Consider the following 24,010-nt stretch of genomic DNA (forward strand, 5'->3'; position numbering starts at 1 on the left):
CCAGAAGGGGGCTTACCCACTGCATTCCCAGAGAACCTGAGCTACCAGACCTTTCTACAGGATCACTGCTTCAGGAAGACTACCTCATCTGGACTGCTTCCATCACTCTGCTCAAGTTGTATTCTGACTCTGTCAGTGGTCTTTTGTCTTATTGCATCTATTTTATTTTACTTTCTTTCCTTTCTTCCTATTAAATTGTATCTCTGACTTGGAGCCTCTCATTTGTTTTGCTTTCAAACCACTACAGTAGCTTTTGTTGGGTAGTAGTTAATTTAAGAAAGCAAGTTCAGAAGACTAATTAATCCTGGCTAAATGGTTTTGTAGGAAGGTCATAACTAATTACTAAGTTACATTAATTGTTAACTGATGAATCAAAATATCTTCTTTTGCTAAGCTTATGAGTTAAAATTACTATTTCATGATATAAATCAATGCTTGCTCACCAGTAAGGAGATACTGTGATTTATCCCCCTACCCCTCCAGTTAGTGTTTGTTAATTATGGGTTAAACTCAGTGAATCAAGCATAGAGTTGTCTTAAGACAAAGTTAAAATATCCACATTTGTGATGGCTACTCTGGCACTAGGAGCTGTGTGGCTCTTGTAGTGGTTTGTTGATTTGCCTTGGTGTGTGAGCGGGGTGGTGCCTCCTACCTCCCCTGTAGGCTCAGGATTTGGCCAAGGTCTGGAGAGGGGGGAGGAAGCCTTCTAAGCACATAGCCTGTTCTGGGGTGCCACTGAGCTGAAATTCATGATTGTAAGTGGCCAAAAGTTCTGTCCTGTAAGTTAATAATGGCAAAGCCCAGGACCTTTGTGGCTCACTATACTATTGTAGGAAGCAGTTTGCATGCTTGCCTGGTTTGAGGACCATGGTTTATATTTTGTATCTTTCCTCTGCTTTTAAAACTGCATTCACTTCTCTTAAGTCCTATTTCTCTGCTGAGTTCCTTACAATAAAACAGAAACTTAAATTTAAGGGCTGCATAGGAAAGTCTTTGCCAAGATTTCATATCTTCCCTTTATTCTTTCTGGTTTCTTGAAGCTTATATTTAAGCACAATTCGTCCTTGTAACTCTGCAGGATTTTGGTCCATTAACCCTATCCAACTCCACATAATGGGGTTTTGCTTTGCTTTTCTGATTAGCTGGAGGCTCAGGATTAGATAGGTTTTGACATCTGCTAACTTCTTATTTCATATCTTGTGATTTACAAGGCTTAACCTTCCCTGACTTGTTAATGGATCACAAACCACCTGCTTCTTTGCACTAATCCCTCAAAAATATGTAGCATAGCTTTGACTTGAAACTCGCAGTTTGGTTCCCCAGGGTAAAAAGTGCTAAAGGATCAATCCTGGTCTGAACAAACTGCTTATCTCCACTTTCTCTGCTCTCCCACAAGGTTACATCTCCAACCATGGCTATCTGCCTTTTAGCTGTCAAGAAAGTTTGGTGCTTTTATTATTTTGGCCTCCAGGGTAAGGCATGAGTGAATAGGGGTGTGTGAAATGGTGTGGCTGGAGAGTAGAGTAGTCTAAAGGAGGAGAGGACATATCCTGTGCATCCTTGGTACTTTGGATGCTGGTTTTGAGCTAGCAATGTTAATGCAGTGTGGCAGGTTCAGCCAAGGACTCTCAGCTCAAGGTATTGGTGTGTCACTCCTCTTTTCTGCCCTCTTCTCCATTTCAAAATTTACACTCCTTCTGGCAATGTGGCCTGGTCAGACCAAGGGAAAGGTCAGCTGCCAAGGGCTAGGTGAGGAGCTGCCAGAGACATTGCAGGGTCCTGTCAACCCTGAGCTATGCCCTGCCTCCTGCTGGGCATGTGGAGTGGGGCCTGGAAGGATGTGGCTTTTGTTCTAGGCAGCGTGGTGCCAAGGTGTGATTTGTCCTGTGCATGAGTGTGCACCGCCTATCTTGAAATGTTGGTGAGGTCTTTAGGTGAGGTTCTGCTGTGGCTTTCTGTGATGCCTCAGCTTTTTGCCTTTCTGCTTGGCTGTTTCAGGCCAACTCCTCTACTCCATTACTCCAGGCCGACTCCTCTACCTCTTCTGTGTGTCCTGCATGTTTCTCCCAGTGATTGATGTCTGTAGCCTGGCATGTGTTGCAAGCAAACCCCAGCATGATGGTGATGTGAATGAAATCCTCAGTGCAGCGAAGGCTGCTGGCAGTGGAGCAGGGACATCCTGCAGTGCTCTCCCAACGCTGCAGCGAGGGAGGAGCTGGGACTCTCCAAACTCCAGCAGTGTGTTCTTGTAGAGGGACAGGCAAAACCCACGGTTTCTGTTTTAGAGGTGAAGTGAAAAATAGGGCACAAGGTCATCAGAGCAATTATTACTCTGTCTTTTTATTCCCAGAAGAGCATATTCTGTTACTGGTTGTTACTGTGCTCTGCTACAAGACAAATACTGTTACATGAGGATTTAAAAATTGTGTCTAGGGTGTTTGTGGGGAGTGGGGAAGGCTGCAGTACCTGTGACTCCTGTTAGTCTAGTTGTGGTGGACTGAGGCACCAGGCAGTGTGCTGTGGGCAAGAGTAGTGGGAGATGGGGTCTTTTCTCCTGCCTTCCCCCCCCACAGTCAGCAATAGAGGTTTTTTGCCCCCAGTGGAGGTGATTATATTGCTTGCTAGGAGGTTAGTATTGCTTGCTTTTGCAGTTCATCTTACTGAGAGGTATCTGCGAGGTCCCTGAGCAAGTTGTTTATGCAGATAGACTTGTAAGGTCAATAATTTTTTGGCACTGTATGTCTCACTTCTCAACCTGCCAGTCCCTTCTTGTGCTATACTCAGTGGTTTCTGTCCTGTCTATTGTTAAGGTCAGGCACAGAAATGTAGTGCCTTTAATTCCCCTTCATCTGCCCTGAAATCTTTTCCAAAAGCTCCCCTCTTTCCTTCTTCTCTACCTTCTTACTCTTACACCAGACACACTAGTTTGGTGCCCAAGGTCACTTTTATGGCAGGGGACATAATCCATTAGGGCTTTGCACAAGCTTTCATGGTCAGCCTTGCTGTTCAGTTTGAATGATCAGACTCAGGGCTCCTGGAGGGGGGAAAGGTAATTATTTATGGTACTAGCAAATGGTATTCCTCAACATGGGAGAGATTTACGATTTCCCTCTGGACTGTTCTTTTGCTTTGTGTTTTCTAGTTAACTTCAGCTCAAGCTGAGATTAGGGGATAAAACAGCTTTTTGGGGCTACTTTTGCTGCTTTTTTTTTTTGCTTTTCCAGCAAGGATAGCTCTTTGGTTATCTTTATGCATGTGGTGATGTAATCTCTGTTTTTCTGTTTCCTTCATCTAGGTGTGTTGTTGTCCTGTTCAACCCTAGAAAAAATAAGCAACACCATATTCTAAACAGCTCCAGGTGAGTAAAGCTTTAAGCTGGACTTGATTTCTGTGAGGTGAATTCAAGACTTTTATGGCTTGACTGAAGCACAGGAGCTGCTGTTGCTCCAGACTAAATCCCCTTGGTTAGAGTTGCCTTGGGGACAGGCTGCCTGCTGCTTTGACTCCAGCTCCTCACATGAGGTGCTATTGCTGACAAAGTACCACCTCATAAACATTGTGATCCCAAGAGGATCTGCTAATGATCATGACATGGAGGGGATCTTACTACAGCTCCATGGTATCTGACTTATTTTTTTTCTCCACCCAAAATGATGACCTCATTATTGAAGCCAGCACTGTGACACGGTCCTGCACCTGGAATAAAGGTGCAGTGATGAACCTCAACTTTTGGAGCTTTTCTGTTACTGTAGGCTGCTGTTTGAGACTTGGGCAGCAAGGAACCCCCCCATGGCAAAGCAAAACCATTATGTCAGGCTGTTATGGGTGACTTTAGTGGCTTTTCAGTTCATCCCAACCTACTCCCCAGCCATGATGTATTGAAATGAAGTCACACGTTGGAAATGTTTCTCAGTGTTATTTTCTCTGTTTTAGGAAAACAATTACAGCACTTGCTTTCTCTCCAGATGGAAAATATTTGGTTACAGGAGAGGTAAGTGTGAGAGGAGAGAGGGCACACCTTGTCCATTGCATTTTGAAGCAGGGCAGAGGGGCTTAGAAGAAACAGACTGTTTTGACACAGAGAAGCGAGTTTCAGTGTTGCCTCCCTGTTCAGTGGACCTGCTGAGCACTGGGTGCTCCTCCTGGGAGTTTTTCAACACCTCAGCTTGAGGGATGGGTCTTCTGGGGTGGCATCTGTGGGCTGAAGGTAGGGTGAAAATAAGGAAAAGGACACGCAGCCGTTGTTCTCTCTAGCATCAATGAAGAGTTCTTGGATGGTCCTGAATCTTGGCCTGGGCTTAGCATTGTCCCTTTAGGATTTCAGGAAGTAATTGAAGCCAGAAACAGTGTTGCAGGAAAAATGAAAAGTGCATGTGGAATGGAATTTTAGGAATAGTCACAGAAGATGCTGGTGCCTGTGGTTTGGCATTGTTTGTTTGGCTGGGGGCAGCAATTACTTCCTCTTTCCCAGCATGCCCAAAGGGGAGAATAAGGATGAGTACACTGTGTGTCTGTTCCACATTAGAAGCTCAAGACATGAGCTGTGTCATGAGGCTGGAATTGCTGGATGTTAAAAATCCACAGAAATGCTGACTTCTGTATGGTTGGGCTCAGTTTGCTCTTGTGTGTGATTAATGGCAGTTTACCACTAGTCCCTGTGCCTTTGTAAGAGATGGGGGAGGGTGCATGTGTGAGACAGGTCTCGTCCTGAGCCTCAGCCACAGGGAGGAGAAGTGTGTCACTGTCCTGTGTTGGAGCTGTCAAGATGGAGACTGTTCACTCCAAGGTCCTTAGTGTGATCACTGTGATGGCAGCTGTCATGTTACCCGGTGGCTCCAAAGCTGGGCCTGGATCCTATATGGATCAGACCAGGGGTAGAAAAAAGAGTGGGTTGTTTCTTGATGGAGGCTACCATGACACAGAAAACGTTAGCATGAATTTTCCATCATTTGATGTTGTCATTAGTTTTTTAGTGAAAATGTGAGGTTTTATCGCTCATAGTGTTCAAGTCTGATGATTCTGGGGCCGCCTTTTTTTTTTTTTTTTTTTTTTTTTTTTTTTTAATTTCTGATACTCAATGCTTTTCATGTAGGGTAATCAAAATGGCAAAAAAATGAAGCAGGAACTTTTCTCACTAACAAATTGTTCTGTTAGAAAATTCATTGGGGTAAATGCCAAAAAAAAAAAGCTGTTCCAGTTATACTTGAACTTTGTAGGGATTTTGTTGTTATTCTTGTTGTGGGTTTTTGTTTTTTTTTGGGGGGGGGAGTGGGTTGTGTTGGGTTTTTTGTTGTTTTTTTTTCCCCCTTGTTGCAAAACATGTGTCCTCTTGTCCTGTTGTAAAACCGTTTCTTTTTTCAGTATCCTCTCACGTGTCTGACATTTGAATTATTGCTTAGTGTAGCAGTGTCCCCTGCTGGTGTCAGCAGTCGTGTCTTAGTTCAACCCCTGTCCCACAGGGAAATGCTTTCTGGGTTCACTTTGTCAAACTCCCTTGAAGCTGCATTATGCTAATTCTGCCTAATAACACCTTAGTTTTCTGTAAGGCTGACTTTTCAGGGAGGAGAGCATGGAGGTTAAACCTTGGTTGCCATACATATTAAATGTCTTTTACATATTTCAAAAACATAAGAAAACAATTTTTTTCTCTCTTTTTAATTATTAATTTTTATTTGTCCCCATGGGAGTGTAGAGTCCTTGTCCATGGGGGTCACACAGCTGCATTTTGGTGAGCATTTCTTGAAAGATGAAATGCAAATTCAATTTTTTAAGGTGCTGGGGTATATGCTAAGTTACTGGGAAATATTTATATGTATGTATGTGTTTAAGTATAGCAGTTGTTTTGAAGAATAGCTGATTCAGCTCATTGTAACATCTTGCCAGCCATCCTGAGACCTGAGCTCTGTGTTGCAGAGGGAGAACTGTACCAACTGCAGTTAAATCTCACCATGGCATTTTTCCAGGCCACAAGCAGTTGCTTAGCTGAGCTTTAGAACAAGGCAATTAAAGCATGTACAATTTTAAGCTTTTAAAGCTTTGACTTTTACTTACAATGAGACTTGCCTCTCCCACACAATCAAATGACTAACTTAAAGCCAATCAAAAAGATACCATTCTGCCATGTTGCCATGGATATGTTATCTTACAAGCTATTGTTTTGACAGACTTCAATGTGAAATCATGAGCAGTTACTTGAGTGAGATTTGCCCATCAAGCACATTTTTTGGCCAGCATTTCAGCTCAACTTGTGCGCCTTGTTTTAATTTGGCTTAATAACAAACAATTAAACAGTAGAATAGATTTGTCTGGCAGAAAGTGCTGAATTGGCATTTCTGTTTCTCTGGAGAGCAAACATTAAACGAGAGGCTCTGTTACTGCCATGTCTTTTTCTCTGACATTTCCCTGCCTGCACCCTTTCGGGCAGAATGCATCTGTGTGTTACCTTGTGACAGAAATGATGCTCCCAATCCCTCAGAGGCTTCCCTCAGATGGTGTGTGAGAGTTCCCACATCAGCCATGTCATGTTTTTGTATGGCATGACCTGGCTTGATATCTCAGATGTCTATGTTGTGTTAGAAGCAGAGGATGTGAGGGCTTTTCGTTCACTGAGTCTAGGGATAACAATCTATTATAACCCTTTTCACAAGCAAGCTGTAAATTCCTATTACAAAGACCAGGGATGTGCATCAAAAGTATTGTTCTAGTCCCTGGCTAGAACAGGGACAGCATTTTGTGAGTAGCATAAGAAGAGGTTTAAAGCAGGGAAGGTGGTATTAATTTGCACAGCTGTTGAAATGCATATACTCCTTAGGTTGTTGGTCTCAACTGGAGCTTTTAGGACTCAAAGAAACCACTAAACCTATTGTGAGTGCACCGTCTAGACACCTTTTTCCAAGCTCCTGTACATTTACATGCTCAAATCTGTCAGAACTGATTTTGGGGTTACACCTCCTGTTCTGTGCCTGTTCTTGTCCCTTCCAGAGTGGACACATGCCGGCAGTTCGGGTGTGGGATGTGGCTGAGCGAACCCAGGTGGCAGAGCTCCAGGAGCACAAGTACGGCGTGGCCTGTGTGGCCTTCTCCCCCAGCTCCAAGTACATTGTTTCGGTGGGGTACCAGCATGACATGATTGTCAATGTCTGGTCATGGAAGGTAAGTTTTCTAGGAGGTTGGGTGGACAACAAGGTGTTGCTAAATCAAAAAGAGCTTCCAGTCTGACTATAAACTATTTCAGTTCCATCTTGCTTTCTTTCGTTTTTTTTTTTTTTTTTTGTTTTTTTTTTTTTTTTTTTTTTTTTTAATTCTGTAGTTTTTGTTTCATAGGCACAGACAAATTTGGACAAGAGAGAAGGCTATGGTCCCTTAGGGAAGATCTAAGTCATTTCCATGAAGGGATATTCTTTATGCTTGGAGATGTGTGACATTTTGCTGTCCAGCCAGAAAAGCCTGGACTTTGAAACCTTGCCAAACCATTGTGCTTTTTTAGAGGCTTATTAAAAACTAATTTATGAGGTTAAGGAAGGAAACTCTCATTGGCCAGAGATTTCTTTTGTAGTGTAGTGGATGCTCTTGGCTTGTTTTGATTTTTTGTGTCAGAGTTTGTGATACTCTGATCCCATCCATGATGGTTGAGAAGGGGAACATAGGGAATTCATAATGAGTGAAAGAAAGCTGATGAAAGTCACTCTGCCTGTCACTGGATCAAGGCAACACTTAGTAGAAACAAAGCCTCTGTCTTATCCTCTAGTAAATGTTTAAGCATTTGTTGTTTGTACATAAGAAAAAAAACATTTCTTTTTCGTAGGCTAGGAATCTTTTGTATATCTTTTGTACTGTAATAGATGTTCCTGCTACCTCGTCAAGTGCCGTAACCCTCTCTAAAAGAGATATGACTTAAGAAAAAAATCACTGCATCTGTTAAATCTCATAGAATCATAGAATGGTTTGGGTTGGAAGGGACCCTAAAGATTACCTAGTTCAAATTTCCCTGCCATGGGCAGAGATACCTCCCACTAGACCAGGTGGGAATCTGATCACAGCCCTGTCCAATCTGGCCTTGAACATTTCTGGGAATGGGGCATTTACAACTTTTCTGGGCAGGCTGTTCCAGTACTTCACCACCCTCACAGTAAAGAATTTCTTCATAATAGCTAATCTAAATCTACCCTCCTTCAGTTTAAAACCATTACCCCTTGTCCTCTCACTACATTCCCTGATGAAGATTCCCTCCCCATGTTTCTTGTAGGCCTCCTTTCTGGTGGGCCACTATAAAGTTTCCCCAGAGTTTTTTTAAAAAGTTTAAGTTTCTTCTCTTCTCTTGCAGCTTGTAAGTCCATACTCATTTAGTATGTTATTCACTTCATCGCATTTTCTGTGCTGTAATTTAAGATCTCACTGTTCTCTTTTGTGTGAGGTGAAGTTTGGTATTGCTATTTTTTCATTTAGCTGAACTGTGTGTAGTGAGAGAACCTAAGTGTGTATGTCTGTGCTCAGCCTTTGGGTTATTTCTAGTTAAACAAATAAAAGTTGTGGCTTGGACAGAGTCACAATGCATGGCATGTGTGAAACAGTACAAGTAGTTTTGCTTTCCCTTGCTTATCTGGGTTTTTCTGTTCACTGTATAATTGTGGACGTGAGAACTTCTGGGGTAAGGACTGTCTGACTCTTCCCTGTTGAAGAACACATACTTTAAGCTTATGCTCCAGACTGTGATGAGAGGTCTAGCTGGTCTTTACTTTGTAGGCTGGACACCAAAACTAGAGATACTTTACCTGACCACAGTCTACAAAGACTGAGAAAACAGATCTCCTGAAGCATTTTCCTGCACTTTTAACCACAAACCATTTATCCTCTGTGCTGCTGCTTTGTTTTCTCCATTTTTCCTGACTGGTAGACCTAGTAATTTGACTGTGATGGAAAAGAAAATCCATGTTGTCTGTAGGATTCTCTTGCTTCCCTAAAGAAAGACCACAGCAACGATCCAGATGTTGAGGTCTGCAAGGGTCCTAAGCTTTTCTTTGTGCACTGTCTTGAAAGAAGTTACAATTGCTGTCCCACTTGCTTTTCCTTCATTCTGGGTTGGGGGATCCTCCATGGTGATGATGCAGCAGGTTACACTCCCCTTGTGCTGGTTTCTTCTTCAGTTCTGCCAGCACCCAGTCCAGTGGGGCCCTCAGAGTGACATGGTTTGTGTGCTGAGGACATTGTGTCTGGAAGACTGGGAGCAGCATAATCCCTGAAAGGAAGGGTAAAGGAAACACAGCAATAATGAAAAGGGGTGCTTGCTTGTCAGCCATGTGCTGCATGCTTGCAAACCCACAGCAGACAAAGCAGAAAACTTATTTATTTTCACTTTTAACTGGGGAAAGGCAGGGAGAGGAAAACTGAGCAATGACGCAGTGAACAGGGAGCACCTCCTGCTATCTGACCATTCTGCGTGAGCAGTGTCCATTCTGTTGTCTGTCCCTGTGTCTTTCTCCTTTCCCAGACTTTGACATTTTGAGGTGCACATTTGAGGTAGAACACTTTCTGCTTTTTCTCTTCCAGTACAGGGATGGTCTTTGCATATTTTGAGTCTTTTGATAAAGTATAACGTGTTTAAAGAGAAAGAGGAATTTATGGAAGAACCAGTACAGTTTTCTCAGTGAAAAATACGTGTTCCCCGTCTTGAATACAATGCCCTCATTGCTGCCTGGGGGGCACGATGGGGAAGTTCTTCCTTGTGCTGGCCTACATCTGCGTTTGCTGTTTAGGAAGGGAAATGGGTTTGCTCTGAACTCCTGGTGATTCTGAAACCAACATGTTTGTCATGGCTCAGACACTAAGTTCCTGCAGGCATTAGTGCCTCCTGATTTGTTCTTGATCACAGTTAATGTGGAAGAGGAATTGAATATAAATATGAATTATACCGTTTGCCTGAAATCAATGTTCCCAGCTAATGCTGGGGAGGTTGTATATGGAGGTGAATGGGGAATAGTTTGGGCCTCATCTTTTCCCCGCTGCATTGCTTGTATTGGATGTGTGCCTGTAACTGAAATAAGTTTCCTTTGCTTCTGAGCAAAGAAATTAAGCGATCAAAACAATTATGTTTCTAGAAAAACATCGTAGTGGCAGCCAACAAAGTCTCAAGTAAAGTGACAGCAGTGTCATTCTCGGAGGACTGCAGTTACTTTGTCACTGCTGGAAATCGACATATCAAGTTCTGGTACCTGGATGACAGCAAAACCTCCAAGGTGAGAGAAAGTACATCAAGGCCAACCTGTAAACAGGCATTTCTATCTTAGAGCAAGGTGGATTTTGCCCCAGTGAGCTGTGGGAAGTGGGAACTTTTTTATTTTTCTGGGATGCAAAGATAGCCTTCCATCCCTGGCTCTCAAGTCTCAGTCTCCCCATGGCCTGACAGCACCAAAAGCTTGTCTTATCTGTCTTATCCTGCACTGAGGTAGGGGTGTGCCTCCTGGAGTTGCATAGCAGCATGCTTGTTCTTTAGTAGTCACATATACTGAAGGACAAATAAACTAGAAAAGAGCTGCAGTCATTTAACTCCTTGGAGCATAGAGGTAGGGTGAGCCATTTGACATCGGTATGAGCATCTCAAAAGGTTGTGAGTATAACTTTGAAGCATCAAACAAAGTGTTTAAACTTTTAGCTGTCGTATTGTTCTCTGGGGGGCAGAATCCACCTATGATGATTTTTCTGTGTGTTCGTGAACAGTTGTAAACATGAACAGCAAGTAAAACCTCTCCTTGTTAGGCTGTTGACAGTTTTTTCTTTGAATCACTTCAGCACTCAGGGGCTGATGTTCTAAAAAATTCACTGTCTGCCTGAAGTGCCTTGCTGTATTTAGAGCAAACTCTTTTCTGTTGGCAGGTCAATGCCACAGTCCCCTTGCTGGGTCGCTCAGGATTGCTTGGAGAACTGAGGAACAACTTCTTTGCAGACGTGGCTTGTGGAAGGGGCAAAAAAGCTGACAGCACTTTCTGTATCACATCCTCAGGCCTGCTCTGTGAATTCAATGAAAAAAGGCTGCTAGACAAGTGGGTGGAGCTGAGGGTGAGTTTTACATCCTCCTATTCTGCTCAAGCAGAGCAGGAACAACAAATAATAAGGGCGCTCAGAGGAACAAGCTGACCATGAGCAGTGAAAGTAATTGTGCCACTGCAACACTGTGATTTACTCTGGAAGGCTTGGAAAAAATAGTGTTATTTCTTGACAAAGGGATTTTACTGATCATTGAGGCTCTTTCATTCTCATGCCTAAGCATTACAGTGACCACTCCACTGGCAAAACAATGTCCCTATGGCAACTCCTGTATGGTTCCTCCTGGCTTGGCTGGGGCAAGTAGGAGTTTTAGAAGGATTCTGGTTTCTGTCCACTCTGCAGTGTCTTACTTGGCTTGTGCATCTCAAATGCAGGTTCCCAAGATGCTAGTTGATTTGGCTATTCTAATCCACCAGGCTGGCCCATAGTTAAGAATTTGATCATGCTTGTTTTCCTTTCAACTGAATGTAACATGCCCACCTGAAAGGATCCACTGGATTAAAATCAAGGGGAAAAGTCTGTCCACACTTTTTACTCAAGTGAAATGCCTCTTTTTTTCTTTCCTTTCCTTTCCTCTCTAAAACCTGCCTTTCACTCTTGCTCAGAATACAGACAGCTTCACAGTAAGTTGAAAAAACTTTCTGCATTGAACTCATCCCCTTTTTCACTACACTCCATTTTGTACCATTTTCTGCCATTTGTACAGATCCCAGAGGGAGGGGAAGAAAATCCATTTTGTTCTTTTTCTTATCCCCTCCAGACAGGTATTGTGTTGGTGTGCTAGTACAGGGTGAGGTGCTGCTTGCCTGCCAGTGTTGCTGAATGTCACAGAAATAAAAGCAATGCTCAGAGTAAGACTCAGCTGGAGCAAATGTGTAGCTCTGCTGGCCTCCCATCATAGTGGGTGGCAGAGAAACTGGGCTTTTTTTCTAACTGCTTGGGATCTGCCGTGGACCTTGGCTGGAAAGTTCTTCAGAAAGGAGAAATGGATTTTTAGGCTTTTCCTTACTCCCAGGGCTCGGCTTCACTACAGCTCTTCTGACCATGACTCCTTTGTCTGTCAATTCGCTGTTCTCCCTGTCCTGTGTCTGGTGACCTTTAACGTGAGAGCACATTTCTCATTTGCTGTCTCATGTGCTGTGTCCTCCTCAGACCACTGTGGCAAACTGCATCTCTGTGAATCACGACTACATCTTCTGTGGCTGTGCTGACGGCACCGTGCGGATTTTTAACCCCCTGAACCTTCACTTTGTCACTACTCTGCCAAAGCCACACTTCCTGGGAACTGACATCGCAAGTGTGACTGAGGCCAGGTACTGTGGAGAAGAGTGTAAAGGGAGCAAGGGATGCTTGGGGTTAGAACTGTTCCCCAGATGTTTGCCATCTGGAGGATGCTTTTTATGGATTAAAATTGGCAGCATTTTGCAGATCTCTCTCAGCTGTTGCAGGCTTGCCCAGTATGACTGGACTACATTTGCATGGCAAGGTGAAAGACTTTTGCCATGGGACTTTGAGGGTTCTTTTGGGACTCTGGTTGTTCAAGAGACAGGCCTTCCTGGCCAACTCCTCTCCCTGTCTCTAGATGCCATAGTATATTGTTCATTTCAACAGCACCCCATGGAGAATCTGAGCTCTCATGTTCGAGCATTGCCCCAACTCCTAGAGAGCACAAGTTAACCAGGCTGTTGTTCTCTCTTTGTGCAGCCGCCTTTTCTCTGGTGTGGCTGATGCGAAGTATCCCGACACCATTGCCTTGACCTTTGACCCCACCAACCAGTGGCTTTCCTGTGTATACAATGATCACAGCCTGTATGTGTGGGATGTCAAAGATCCGAAGAAAGTGGGCAAGGTGTACTCTGCTTTGTATCACTCTTCCTGTGTGTGGAACATTGAGGTATGTTGCCTGCAGACACGGGTGTTGGATTGTGAGTTGCAGCTGAGAAAATCATCAGATGAGCTGCCAAATTTGAATGCAAGTCCTTACTGTAGAGGGAAAGAGTTGACTCAAATTTTTACCTGTGGTTAGTGTGTTTGCTACTAGACCTGGGAACAGTTCTTTGCACTGCAATGGCTGACTGAATTTGTGGTGCTATTGGAAAAAAAAAAAATCTCATCATCAAAAGGTGAGAGAAGGAGCAGAATTGAACAAAGTTGAATACAGAGCATCCTTTTAGAAAACAAGAGTTTATTGCTAACCTCAAAAAATTTACTTGAGATCTGTGGTGAGCAAGTGCTTCAAAGTCAAAAACATGAAACAAGTGATGTAATCTGAACTGTGGTCCTTAACCTGTTCACCTGAACATGTGGAAATTGCCTCTCAAGTGTCTGTCATCTTGCAGTTTGTCCAGTTGGCTTTCTGACAGAGGGAAGGAAAGGAAGTATAGGAAACAATGGAGTTGCTGATATGTTGAAATATGTCTAACAGTGGTGAGGAGAGAGAGAAGTGGAAAGAAGGTGGGAAGAGGCTGAGAACTCTGTTATTATTTATTAATTGCATCTGACCCTTTCCTTTTGAATTATAAACTGACAGTAGTAGATGAAAGTTGCAAACTTTCAGTGCCAGGTGATTATTGCGTGGTCATTGTTTGGGATTTGAGGTGTTCTCTTTGAACTATTAGAAACAAAGGATACTGGTTTGTTATGTGCTTCTTAAGGAGGTTTTCTATGATGAGGGAAGCTCATTGAACATTTGTTTGAAGTCAGTATGAAGCTCTGGTCTGCAAATAGGTTTTCATCAGAACTGTTTGGTTTTCACCTGTAGAAAACAGAGGGCACCCCTTTTGTCTCATTTTGTTTTGAAGCTTGCTATCAGTGTCTAGGGTGCCAGATGCCTGGCAGTATTATTCAGGGGTTGATTTTACTTGCCCTTAGATGTATCCAGAGGTGAAGGACAACAATCAGCCCTGCCTCCCCCCTGGTTCTTTCATCACCTGCTCCTCTGACAACACCATTCGTCTGTGGAACACTGAAAGCTCCAACATCCACGGCACAGCCCTGCACCGCAACATCCTCAGCAATGTAAGATCCTAGGTTTGGATCACCTCCTTGTCCTTGGGGTTACTCTTCTTCACACACATATTCCCAAGTTAAGGCCCAAATTTCTTCAGATCCCCAAGTCTACAGAGGTTTCTGTAAACTGAGCACAAATCTGGTTAACTGTATGAACCTGAAGAAACATGAAAGGAGTACTGGGTGGAAGAACAGGTTGTCTGAAATGGTCCTGGGGACTATTGCTGTTTCCATAAGCCACCCAAAGATTCATCAATGTTAGTCTCTTCCATAAGGACCATATGTTTCAGGAGAGCTGGTTCTCTTTTTCTGCATCTTTGTGATGTGTAACGACTTTTAAGATTTGTTTCGAAAAGGTGCATTAAATGAAGCAGAGGTTTGGGAAATTGAATGAAAAAGTTTGCATTCACCTCATCTATATAAGAGGGAGGCTAATCATATAGAACAATGATTACAAATGGACATTTGCTTCTGTTCTCATCTGAATTGGAAGATCTCTGGACATAGCAGCTCTGACCTCAGGAATCAGGTGGAAAAATTCTTGCTTTTTCCGTCAGAACTCAGAAGGCTGACTTAGATGATCCCTAGAAGTCTTTCATATTCCTGCTGTGTGCCCTAATATGTTGTAATCAGTAATCCCAGAGCTTGTCAGTAGTGCAGGAGATGCTTTCAGTTTCTAGCTTGAATCTTTTGAAAGGGGTGATTGTGAGACACAGCTGTGAAACTTTCATCCTGCAATCTGAAGGGGCTTAGTGCTTGCTCCTAACTTAAGGGTATTACTAATTACAGCATTGCTGCCAATAAAATGTTTATGTTGGCCGGGAGCTCAATTTCTAAGGCAGATGCTTTGCTTTAATATTTTGTAACTAGTAAATATTTCTGGGTGTATTGTGTCCCCAGGACTTGATGAAAATCATCTATGTAGATGACAACACTCAGGTACTTCTGGACACTGATTACAACTCAGCAGGAAGTGCAGACAAAGCTGATACACAAGTGCTGGATACGAAGGTGGGGATACGCACTGTGTGTGTGAGTCCCAGTGGGGAGCACCTGGCCTCGGGGGACAGGATAGGCACTCTCAGGTAATCCCATAAAGCTTCTTAAGCAGATTGCAGACTGGTCAGGCATGAGAAAATAAGCAGGTCATGCTAATTTTATTAAACATACTGAAATGAGCCATGTTATGTCCTAGAATATATGAGTTGCAGTCTCTGAAGGAAATGCTGAAGGTGGAAGCCCATGACTCTGAGATCCTATGTCTGGAATACTCCAAACCTGACACAGGTAAATGCAATTGAGCAGCTTCCCTTTTGCCTATGAATGTAATGTTGAGCAAGTCAGAATGTCCAACTAAGGTATGTTAGACTTGTGCTGAACTATTCCTGGATTTCAGAGCAAGCTTCCACTGTTGGGCCAGTAGATTCAGGCTTTGAAAAAGTCTTTTTTCTCTTACTTTTTTATTAGATGTTGAAATTGAAACTTATTCTGTATATTATTATAATGGGAAATTCAGCTGTATTACTTTGTGTCCATCTGTGCAGTTAGCTACAGTATAATGTTTTGTCCTTAAGAAGACTTGGGAAGCTGTTTTAAAAATTAGTTTTTAAGTCATGATCTTGTAGTCTTTTTCACTTTCTGACAGGTTTAAAGCTCTTAGCCTCAGCCAGTCGGGATAGATTGATTCATGTCTTGGATGCTGGGAAGGACTATAGCCTGCAGCAAACCTTGGATGAACATTCTTCTTCCATCACTGCAGTGAAGTTTGCAGGTAGCAAATCATGGCCTCCCTCCAAAGCTGGATTTGAGCACTGCTGTTGTCCCCTTGTGGCTGTAATTTTATCTACTTCAATACTGGACTAGGTCAATTTGAAGCTGCAGCTGGGTTTTTTTTGGTCATCTTTTTCAGTTGCAGTCTTAACAGAAAGTAATATTTGCCTTCTTTTCTGGTTTTTCTTTCATTTCCTCTCCTTTCTCCCTCTTAAGAAAACCTCTCCTGATTGCAGTCCTCAGCATTTCTTTGGAAAACTGTTTGCTGTAATGATTTACTCCCTCTAACTAATTTCAGAGAGAACTAATTTAGGAGATGTCTGAGCAGTCATTGTCCAAGAAAATCCCAAAAAACACCAAAAAAAAGTTTTGGGTAAAGTAAATTCATGATTGTAAACCACTGTAAGGCTTTGCCTTCCTGGTAATGGAGCACATTTAATCCCAGCACTCAGTTGCTACCGATGGTCAGACAGCAGTCAGGAAGAGCAAGAGCTGGCTGCTCTGTCAGGGAAAACCAGTAGCCAGTGGTGACAGGGAGGCTGGCAAAGGTAGTGGCCCTTTCCACTGGCCATGGGAAAGTACCACAGGACAGGAAAAGGAACAGATCAAGTCTAGATACAGCCAGTAGCCCAGATCACCAGACAGATACAGAGTGATAAGACTGTGGATTCAAGCAATTCAAGGTCTTGATCAGTCTGGAGTGGTCAGGGTCAGCTACAGTTCAGTGCCTGCCAGACAAGTCCATACTAGCAAAGCAAGATGGGGTTCAGATTGGGCACTTGAGTCCATGGGTTGGGTCAGGATTCGTATCAGTGGGATACGTGTCCAGGCGCAGGTGTGGCTGCAATGCTGCTGCAGTGTAGCTCAGCTGGGGCTCAAGGATGGGAACCTCAGCTTGAAAACTGCTCTCGAATGAAGGGACTCCCTGAAGCTTCATAGCAGGGGCTCCCCAAAGCAACTGCGTGGCTTTTTCAAGTTTTTTTTCTGGAGCACCCCTAAGGTCAGCAAAAGTTTCTCTGACAGATCCGTCTTATCTTGAATGCAGCTGGCTGAACTCCCAGGAGATGAGGGAAGTGGGCTCAAGGCCTGGTAGCTAAGGCCTTTGTGCTGGTCTATGAGCCAAGTGCTGGCATGCTCTAAGTGGGCACAGTTCAAGGGCCTGTGTGATGTTGGATGCATTGTCATTACTTTTTATCAGGTGTTTTATCAGGAGTTTTGTCGGGTGTTGCTTTGCTGAAGGAGCTGCTTGGTTACAGAAGAGTCCCAAGGGAAGAAGGGAAGTCTGACCCTGCAATAAGAAAGGACAGCAAAAAACATGTGTCCAACTCTGAGCTTTGAAAAGTGCCTATTGCCTGTCTTCAGCTTCGACTGAGTAAGAATGTGCCATGTTGCCACAGAGTGCTGTGGCACTCAGTGATATGGGCATATTGGTGAGGGAGAAGACAGAATTATATCCTAATCTGTTCTGAAAAGCCTGTGTTAAAGCCCACATGCTCTCTGAGCATGAAAGGCAAATGCTGTCCCTGAGAAGAGGGCTTCTGTTTTGCTGCTTGGGGAAGGGTCAGTCTTAGCTAATCAGGACTGGAATAAATGAGCAGTGGTATAAATTGAAACATTTCCTCCACCTTGTATATCTGTTTATCTTTTGTCTCCCACCTTTTAATTCCAGCCAACGATGGGAAAGTGCGAATGATAAGCTGTGGGGCAGACAAGAGCATCTATTTCCGCACTGCGCAGAAGGTAACCTTATCACAGCTCATTGTACACTTCTAGTTTATAATCTCTCCACAAAGGAGTTACTTCAAAGAATGATATCAGAGTTTCTGTATGAGCTTGTTGCTATTTCAGCCTCAGTGCCTCCCACTGACTCAATAGAAGAGATTACATTCAGAGAACTAGTTGTGTGAAGCATGTAGCTACTCCCAGCCTGACCTCTCACAGCAAGATGTGAAATAGAGAACTGTTAGGATATCTGCTTTTCTTTCACTGCCAGAGCTATTGTGAAAACTGGTGAAACAGTATGGGCTGGAGGGAAGAGTTCCCTGTGCTTCCAGTCCCATCTGCTCCCAGCAGCTTCCTGGGAAGGATTGTTTTGTGCTGGCTGTGTGAGAAGACTCATCTGTATGTACTTGTTTTTAGTAATGGATTAAGTACTTGATTTTGACACAGTTGTTACACATATGTTTAGACAGGAGAAGGGGTCCAGTTTACCCGAACACATCACATTGTTAGGAAGACCACTCTTTATGACATGGACGTGGACCCCAGCTGGAAATACGCAGCTATTGGATGCCAGGATCGTAACATCAGGTTAGTTTGCTTCTCATCTTGAAAATATTTTTGCAGTCAGAAACGAGGCAGCTCCATCTCCATCATTATTCCTCCAAGTTGTTTGATACAGCATTTTCAGACAGATCTGAGGCACTGGGAGGTTGAACTCTGCCTTTCCCCTCACTGATAAAAAGCTGTGGATCTGCATTTCCCATGGGACTCACTGTGTTATTCTGCAGAGCAAAGGCTTTCTACTGGGGGAGCAAGTGTGCGTTCCTTAGCACATCATTGAACTGTGGAGCAGGAACTTCTGCACTGTGGTAATTTTTGGTTTTGAAGGTACTTAGTGAAAAGCTGTGAGGTCCTGTGGGAACCTAAAACTGAACTATATGTGACTGTCATTGAACAAGTGGAGTCCATTCCCTTCTCTATTTTTATTTCTCCAATATGTCTGCTTGAAAGCAAAGGAGTCTCTCTGTAGTTGTGTGTCTCCTCCTATTGTAGTTGTGTGAGATGTTAAGAGTTTTGGTCACAGCTAAATATCACTACTGGATGTAATTTGGTTTTGTATTCTATCATAAAGTGTCTTGCTCTCTTAATCCTTTGCTCTAGTATGAAGGAGCCCCAGCTATTTTTACAGCAGTGTGGACTGATTGATTATTGGCTTGAGAATAAAGCCTCAATTCAGATAATCTGCCTCTGCGTTACTTTTGAGGTTGTTTCTTGAACCATTTAATTGACTGGTGGTAATACTTCATGGAGATAATTTCTCCACTTTCTGTAGCTTGGCCCTGTTTCCTGTATTTTATATGGAATGAGGAACAGGGAGAGAAAAGGATCCTGGTGACAACAGTCCCAGAGTAGTAGCTGGGCACAGTGAGCCATGTTATCTTATGTCATCCCCTCAGGGTTTTCAACATAAGCAGTGGGAAGCAGAAGAAACTTTACAAGGGATCCCAAGGTGAAGATGGCACCCTTATCAAAGTAAGCTGTTTTCTTTTCCTTCCTTTTTCAATTTTTTCAGTTTTTTGAATGCAGCTCAGGGGCAAGAAAATAAAATACAAATCTGAATACAGTAATTTTTTTTTTTTTTTTTTGCTTGCTCCATACTCTGTCCTTTACTCTGCTGCTGCTTCCTCCTACTTCCACCTTTAAGGGCTGGTAATGTACTTGGGTTTCATGAGGCTAAAACAGGAAAAGAGTCAATGAATGCTGAAACTGATCTATGATTTTTCTCTCTGTCCTGTTTCTGAAGTGAGTCACAGGACCATGCTGTAGAACTGCACCAATATCTGTCAGGAAATTATTTAATCCATTTAATGTAATCCTTTACTTTCTGCTGCAGAGAGTTCATTCTTGCTTTCTTGACTGGTTTTGTTAGAATTTTTAAAGTGGAAATGCCTGTTGATCAGTGTTTGTGAAGTGGATTTCAGAGGACAAATACAAGGGAAACTCTTTGAGTTGATAAAATTCAGTAGCATCAGACCTGAAGAGCCTGGGTCTTGGAGTTCTGTACAAGCATGGTACCACTTAGAGAGAGTCTGTTCAAGTTTCCCACCTGCTGAGGGCATCCAGGCCTTAGGTCATGGTAGCACACCTGCTTCTGCCTCTATCCAGGGCTTACCCTGGTAAATCAGGTGTGTTCAAGATTCACAATTGAGTGGAAGAACTGCATTCTTGTCTGTAAAGGGGGAAAGCCAGTTGACAAAATATCTCTCAAGTTAAGTTGCCAAACAAGCTTCTTCATTGTTTGTTTGTTTGTTTGTTTGTTGTTTTTTTTCCCCCCACTGTTAATTTTCTACTGCTGCACAGGTCAGCAGTGTTATTATTAGGGACTGGAAGGAGTGTTCTGTGAGGAGCAGTTGAGGATTTAGGGCTTATTGGGTCTGGAGAGGAAGAGGCTGAAGGGTGACTGCATTGCTCTTTACAGCTTCCTGAGAAGGGGACACAGAGGGGGAGGTGCTGAGCACTCAGGTGACAGGGTATATAGGAGTAATTCAAAGCTGCAATGGGGGCATTGGGGAAGATTTCTTTACTTGGGAGTTTGGCCAGACACTGGAATAGGAGTCTTGGATAGGTGATTGACACTCCAAGCCTGACAGCACTGAAGATGCATTTGATCAATGCACTTAATAACAAGCTTTAATTTGGTCTACTCTCAGTTGGTCAGGCAGGAAGAGATACTTGTAGTTCCCTTCTAGCTGAAACTATTGATGGGTGTAAATAACTGGGTAAAAAAGGGAGGGGGAAACAAACCATTATGTTCAGTGTCAGCTCTTCTGTTTTACAGAGAAAGATAAATTCTTTCTCTTTGCTGTCTATAATTCCTACAAACTTTTTATAAGCCAGAGTAAAGAAAATGAAAAATTGATGCTACACTTTAAATTGCTGATAAGCTTAAGTGCTTGATTAGATTTTTCTCAGACAAAAAACTATGGAATGTTCTGGAAGCTGGATTTTTTGTTTTTAATATCCTTTATGTTTTTTTGTGTTGGTTTTTTTAAATGTGTATCTCAAGTGGGGAATCTCAATTTCTTTTACTGTTGCTTTGCTTATTTTTAAGACAATTATGTAACCAAGGGATTATGGTTGTCTCTGGAATTTAAACTTTCTTGGAATGGTATTCTGAGATCATATACGTTGCAGTTTAATAAGTAGAACCCAAACAGTGACACTGGAAGCAAACATCAACAAAATAAACATAACAAACCGAAAGAATTACCATTATTTAAATACCATGACTCCCTTGAAAAACACAGTTTGCCCTCTCAGTTCCTTAAAATTCTATAAAAGACAGGCGCCAGGACATTTGGTGACAGTAACTATATTTGCTGTGTAGTGCTGCTTTAGACCTGGTGAGGCATTCTCAGGGGATTTTATATTTGATCCAAGATAAAGCAACAAATAAGTGCATATGAAAAGAAAAAGCAAACAATGAACAAAATAGTTGAAAAATGGGAGTTGCAAATGCTGGAGATGAGACAGCATCATTATCAAATACTTTCTTGGCAGTGTTGAGGTATTTTTTGCTTTCACTCCTGAAGCTTGAATCCTTTAATATTTCACTTAACTCTGTCAGCTTTGATTTTTTTTTTCTTTTTTTTTATGGTGTGTGTGTTTTGGGGTGGAGGTTTCTTGTTTTGTTTTGATCTTAACATAGAAGAAAGTAAGACCCCTATGGTTAAAAGAAAGTAGGAGAGAGGTAGAAATCTGTCCATTGGTGGCAATACCTTCATAGTCATGAAGGCATTTGAGTGCCTTCAGTCTATGATTAGGTTGGAGACAGTCTTAAAAGTCTGGTCAGGTTGGAGATTTGTCCTGGGATACTGGATACGTTAGTACTCAACTGGACTCCTGTGGGGGCTGCTTGCACTTCTGACTGACCATCTTGGGTGTTCTGGACTATTTTTATGTAGTTGGAAGGTAGTTTCTCACCAAATCTTTGCATTCCTCTGATCTCCTAAACCAGGTGCAAACAGATCCTTCTGGTCTTTATATTGCAACCAGTTGTTCTGACAAGAACCTCTCCATCTTTGATTTCTATTCTGGCGAGTGTGTTGCAACCATGTATGGACACTCAGGTAAGGCTTATAAATTTCTGGAAATTGAGGTTTTTCTGCTAATGACAGAAAAAATTCTGCAAGTTCAATTTTTGCCTTTTGCATACAAGCACACACCCCCATCTGTCAAACCATGTATTTATTTACACAGTTTTTCTAATAGTCTATAAAGTAGTCTGTGTTTTTTTCAGTGTATATTAAGTTTCATTGTGATATACCCTCAGCTCATACCATGCAGCAGCTATTCAATTATGGGCAAAAAGAGAATTCAGTCTTAATGTAAATTTTGCCATGGAGTACCCTTTCCATGTCAAGCCTGGATTCTTGGTTAAATGGGTATGGTAATTGGGGCATATTGATTGGTGAAGTGTGAATTACTGAGTGCAGACAGGCTATTTGGCTAATGATCTCTTCTGTCCATTTGAATGATTCAGGGAAAATTGGTTTTTTTTGTGCTTTATTTCTCACAGAGATTGTAACTGGGATGAAATTCAGTAATGACTGCAAACATCTGATCTCTGTTTCTGGTGACAGGTAAGAGGTTTTGCATGTTTGTGATACTGGCTCATACTGTCTCAAACTGAATGGAACATGTCCTTAGGAAAGGTAGAAATTTTTTTAAGGGATGTTTTGTGAATTCCAAATAAAATCTCAGAGCTTTCTGAATCCTAAATGTGTGCTGTTTGCAAAGCTCACAGAGCTGATGTTAGTGTTTCATGGAATGAGACCTATGTGAAGTATTTCCCTTTTCTGAGAGTAAATACTATTCTGTGCTGGAAAGGAGGCAGAGATGTGACCTGTTTCCTGACCAGCCTTCAGAGCTGTAATACAAGGCATCTTGTGCTATTTTTGCTACTAGTAACAAAACCTTTTCATGCAGTACTCCTCTTGGTGAGGTTTCACCAGGTGAAAGAGTCTGTTTAGCAGCAAAAGGGACAGGCCTGTCCTCACTTTTTGGTCCTGTCCATATGGTCCTCTTCCCATTCCCCTGAGTCAGCAGTGGTGCAGCTGACCCCTCATTCAGCTGATTCAGGTCACTATATAAGTACTCCCCAGAATGAGTTTTCTGCACATTTAGTGAGCTAAATCAGTTCACTAAAATCTTAAGTAGTCACCAGACTGAGCCCAAGGGAAAAAGGAGAATGTATGCCTAGTATGATGATTGTACAGGTGAGTGGAGCCACTATTTCTGGAATCAGTGAATACTTAAATCAGCTGAACTGAATAAAATTTTTCCTTTGAGAAAGATGGCTCCTGGAGTGTTATTGCAAGTTCAGAGCAACCCAGATTCACTCTCTCTCTTTTTTTAATTAATAAAACACAATTGAATTGAAAAGAGGGGTTTAGAGGGTGAGTTGTTACAGAACATACAATATATCACTTTAAATTTCATCAGTTGGTTGTTTCTGTCTTTCAGTAATAAATAAATTAGTTTTCCTCTTGCTTTACCTTTCATGTGTTTAAATAGATTAGGGACAAAAGTTGTAGAAGAGAGATTCTTTTTCTTGTGAACTTCTGACAAGTTCCAGAAACATGGAAGGTTTGAAGTTCGCAGTGATCCTTGTGATTTAGTGCAAATTTCTTTTGTGACATTTCCATGAGCAAAAGGGTCATTTTCTTCACTAAGGATGTGCAGGAGGTGGATGAGAAGTGAGGAAAGGATTCCTGAAGAGGTTTGCTCTAAGGAGATGAGAAAGCATATTTTTCAAAGGAGAACAGGGAACATAGTCTGTTCACACACAGCAGCACGTGCAAAGAATAGAGCTGAGAATAGAAAGAAAAACAGGGATGAGAAAGGGCACAAGGACTATGAGATTCACGTGAGAAAAGTAATCAAGGCAAGAAAAAAGGAAACAAAATCCCCCCCCCAACCCCAGCAAAAGGGATAGGTGGGCGCTTGCTTCTGCAGAGTTTGTGTTGGATGCTAATGTGTTCACAGGCTTGGGTTGTTTGCTGCTTGTCTCTAGGTTTGATAACTGCGGGGGTGGGATAAATGAACAAGCCAGATTTGCTTTCAGAATTTTGTTTCCTCCATTTCAGTATTTTTTTAGCAGCAGATTATGGTTGCTGTTACTTGGAGAGAACTGCTCCTTGAGGGGAAACAGCTGGCTGCCCCAGGTTGCCATAGTTCCCAGACACAGTGCCTCACCCCCTTCTCCTGTTTGAAAAGCTCCAGTGGGAGGATGAGAGTGTGTTCACAGGCAATGGGAAGTGTCTGTATGTGATATCAGTAGCTGGGATCGATGCTCCTGAGCATGGCACTGGGGACAAGAAGAGAATTTTTAGTTTTGCCTTAAAATCTCCACAGATCGCACAGAGGGTTTTATGGGCCTTTTTTTTTTTTTTTTTTTTTTTTTTTT

General features: G+C 42.5%; 1 protein-coding gene across 5 annotated transcripts in view; it reads left to right on the plus strand.

The window, feature by feature from the left end:
- The window catches only part of MAPKBP1 (mitogen-activated protein kinase binding protein 1), a 102,241-nt gene that overhangs the window by 51,283 nt on the left and 26,948 nt on the right, over nt 1–24,010 (plus strand). For 3 of the 5 annotated variants that reach the window (XM_066188085.1, XM_066188084.1, XM_066188087.1), the window contains exons 4-20: nt 3,296–3,358; nt 3,934–3,991; nt 6,982–7,152; nt 10,095–10,232; nt 10,870–11,052; nt 11,646–11,663; nt 12,193–12,353; nt 12,745–12,934; nt 13,912–14,058; nt 14,950–15,134; nt 15,245–15,336; nt 15,695–15,820; nt 17,489–17,559; nt 18,008–18,129; nt 18,999–19,074; nt 21,560–21,671; nt 22,121–22,184. In XM_066188085.1, coding sequence (XP_066044182.1) covers nt 3,296–3,358; nt 3,934–3,991; nt 6,982–7,152; nt 10,095–10,232; nt 10,870–11,052; nt 11,646–11,663; nt 12,193–12,353; nt 12,745–12,934; nt 13,912–14,058; nt 14,950–15,134; nt 15,245–15,336; nt 15,695–15,820; nt 17,489–17,559; nt 18,008–18,129; nt 18,999–19,074; nt 21,560–21,671; nt 22,121–22,184 — 1,977 coding nt within the window. The remainder of the gene's footprint in view (nt 1–3,295; nt 3,359–3,933; nt 3,992–6,981; nt 7,153–10,094; nt 10,233–10,869; nt 11,053–11,645; nt 11,664–12,192; nt 12,354–12,744; nt 12,935–13,911; nt 14,059–14,949; nt 15,135–15,244; nt 15,337–15,694; nt 15,821–17,488; nt 17,560–18,007; nt 18,130–18,998; nt 19,075–21,559; nt 21,672–22,120; nt 22,185–24,010) is intronic. The other 2 variants (XM_066188086.1, XM_066188088.1) reach the window with 1 other exon arrangement.

The sequence above is a fragment of the Chamaea fasciata genome, unplaced genomic scaffold, assembly GCF_029207755.1.
Source record: "Chamaea fasciata isolate MVZ Bird 193981 ecotype frontalis unplaced genomic scaffold, bChaFas1.0.hap1 SCAF_7, whole genome shotgun sequence".
In the NCBI taxonomy this organism is placed as follows: domain Eukaryota; kingdom Metazoa; phylum Chordata; class Aves; order Passeriformes; family Sylviidae; genus Chamaea; species Chamaea fasciata.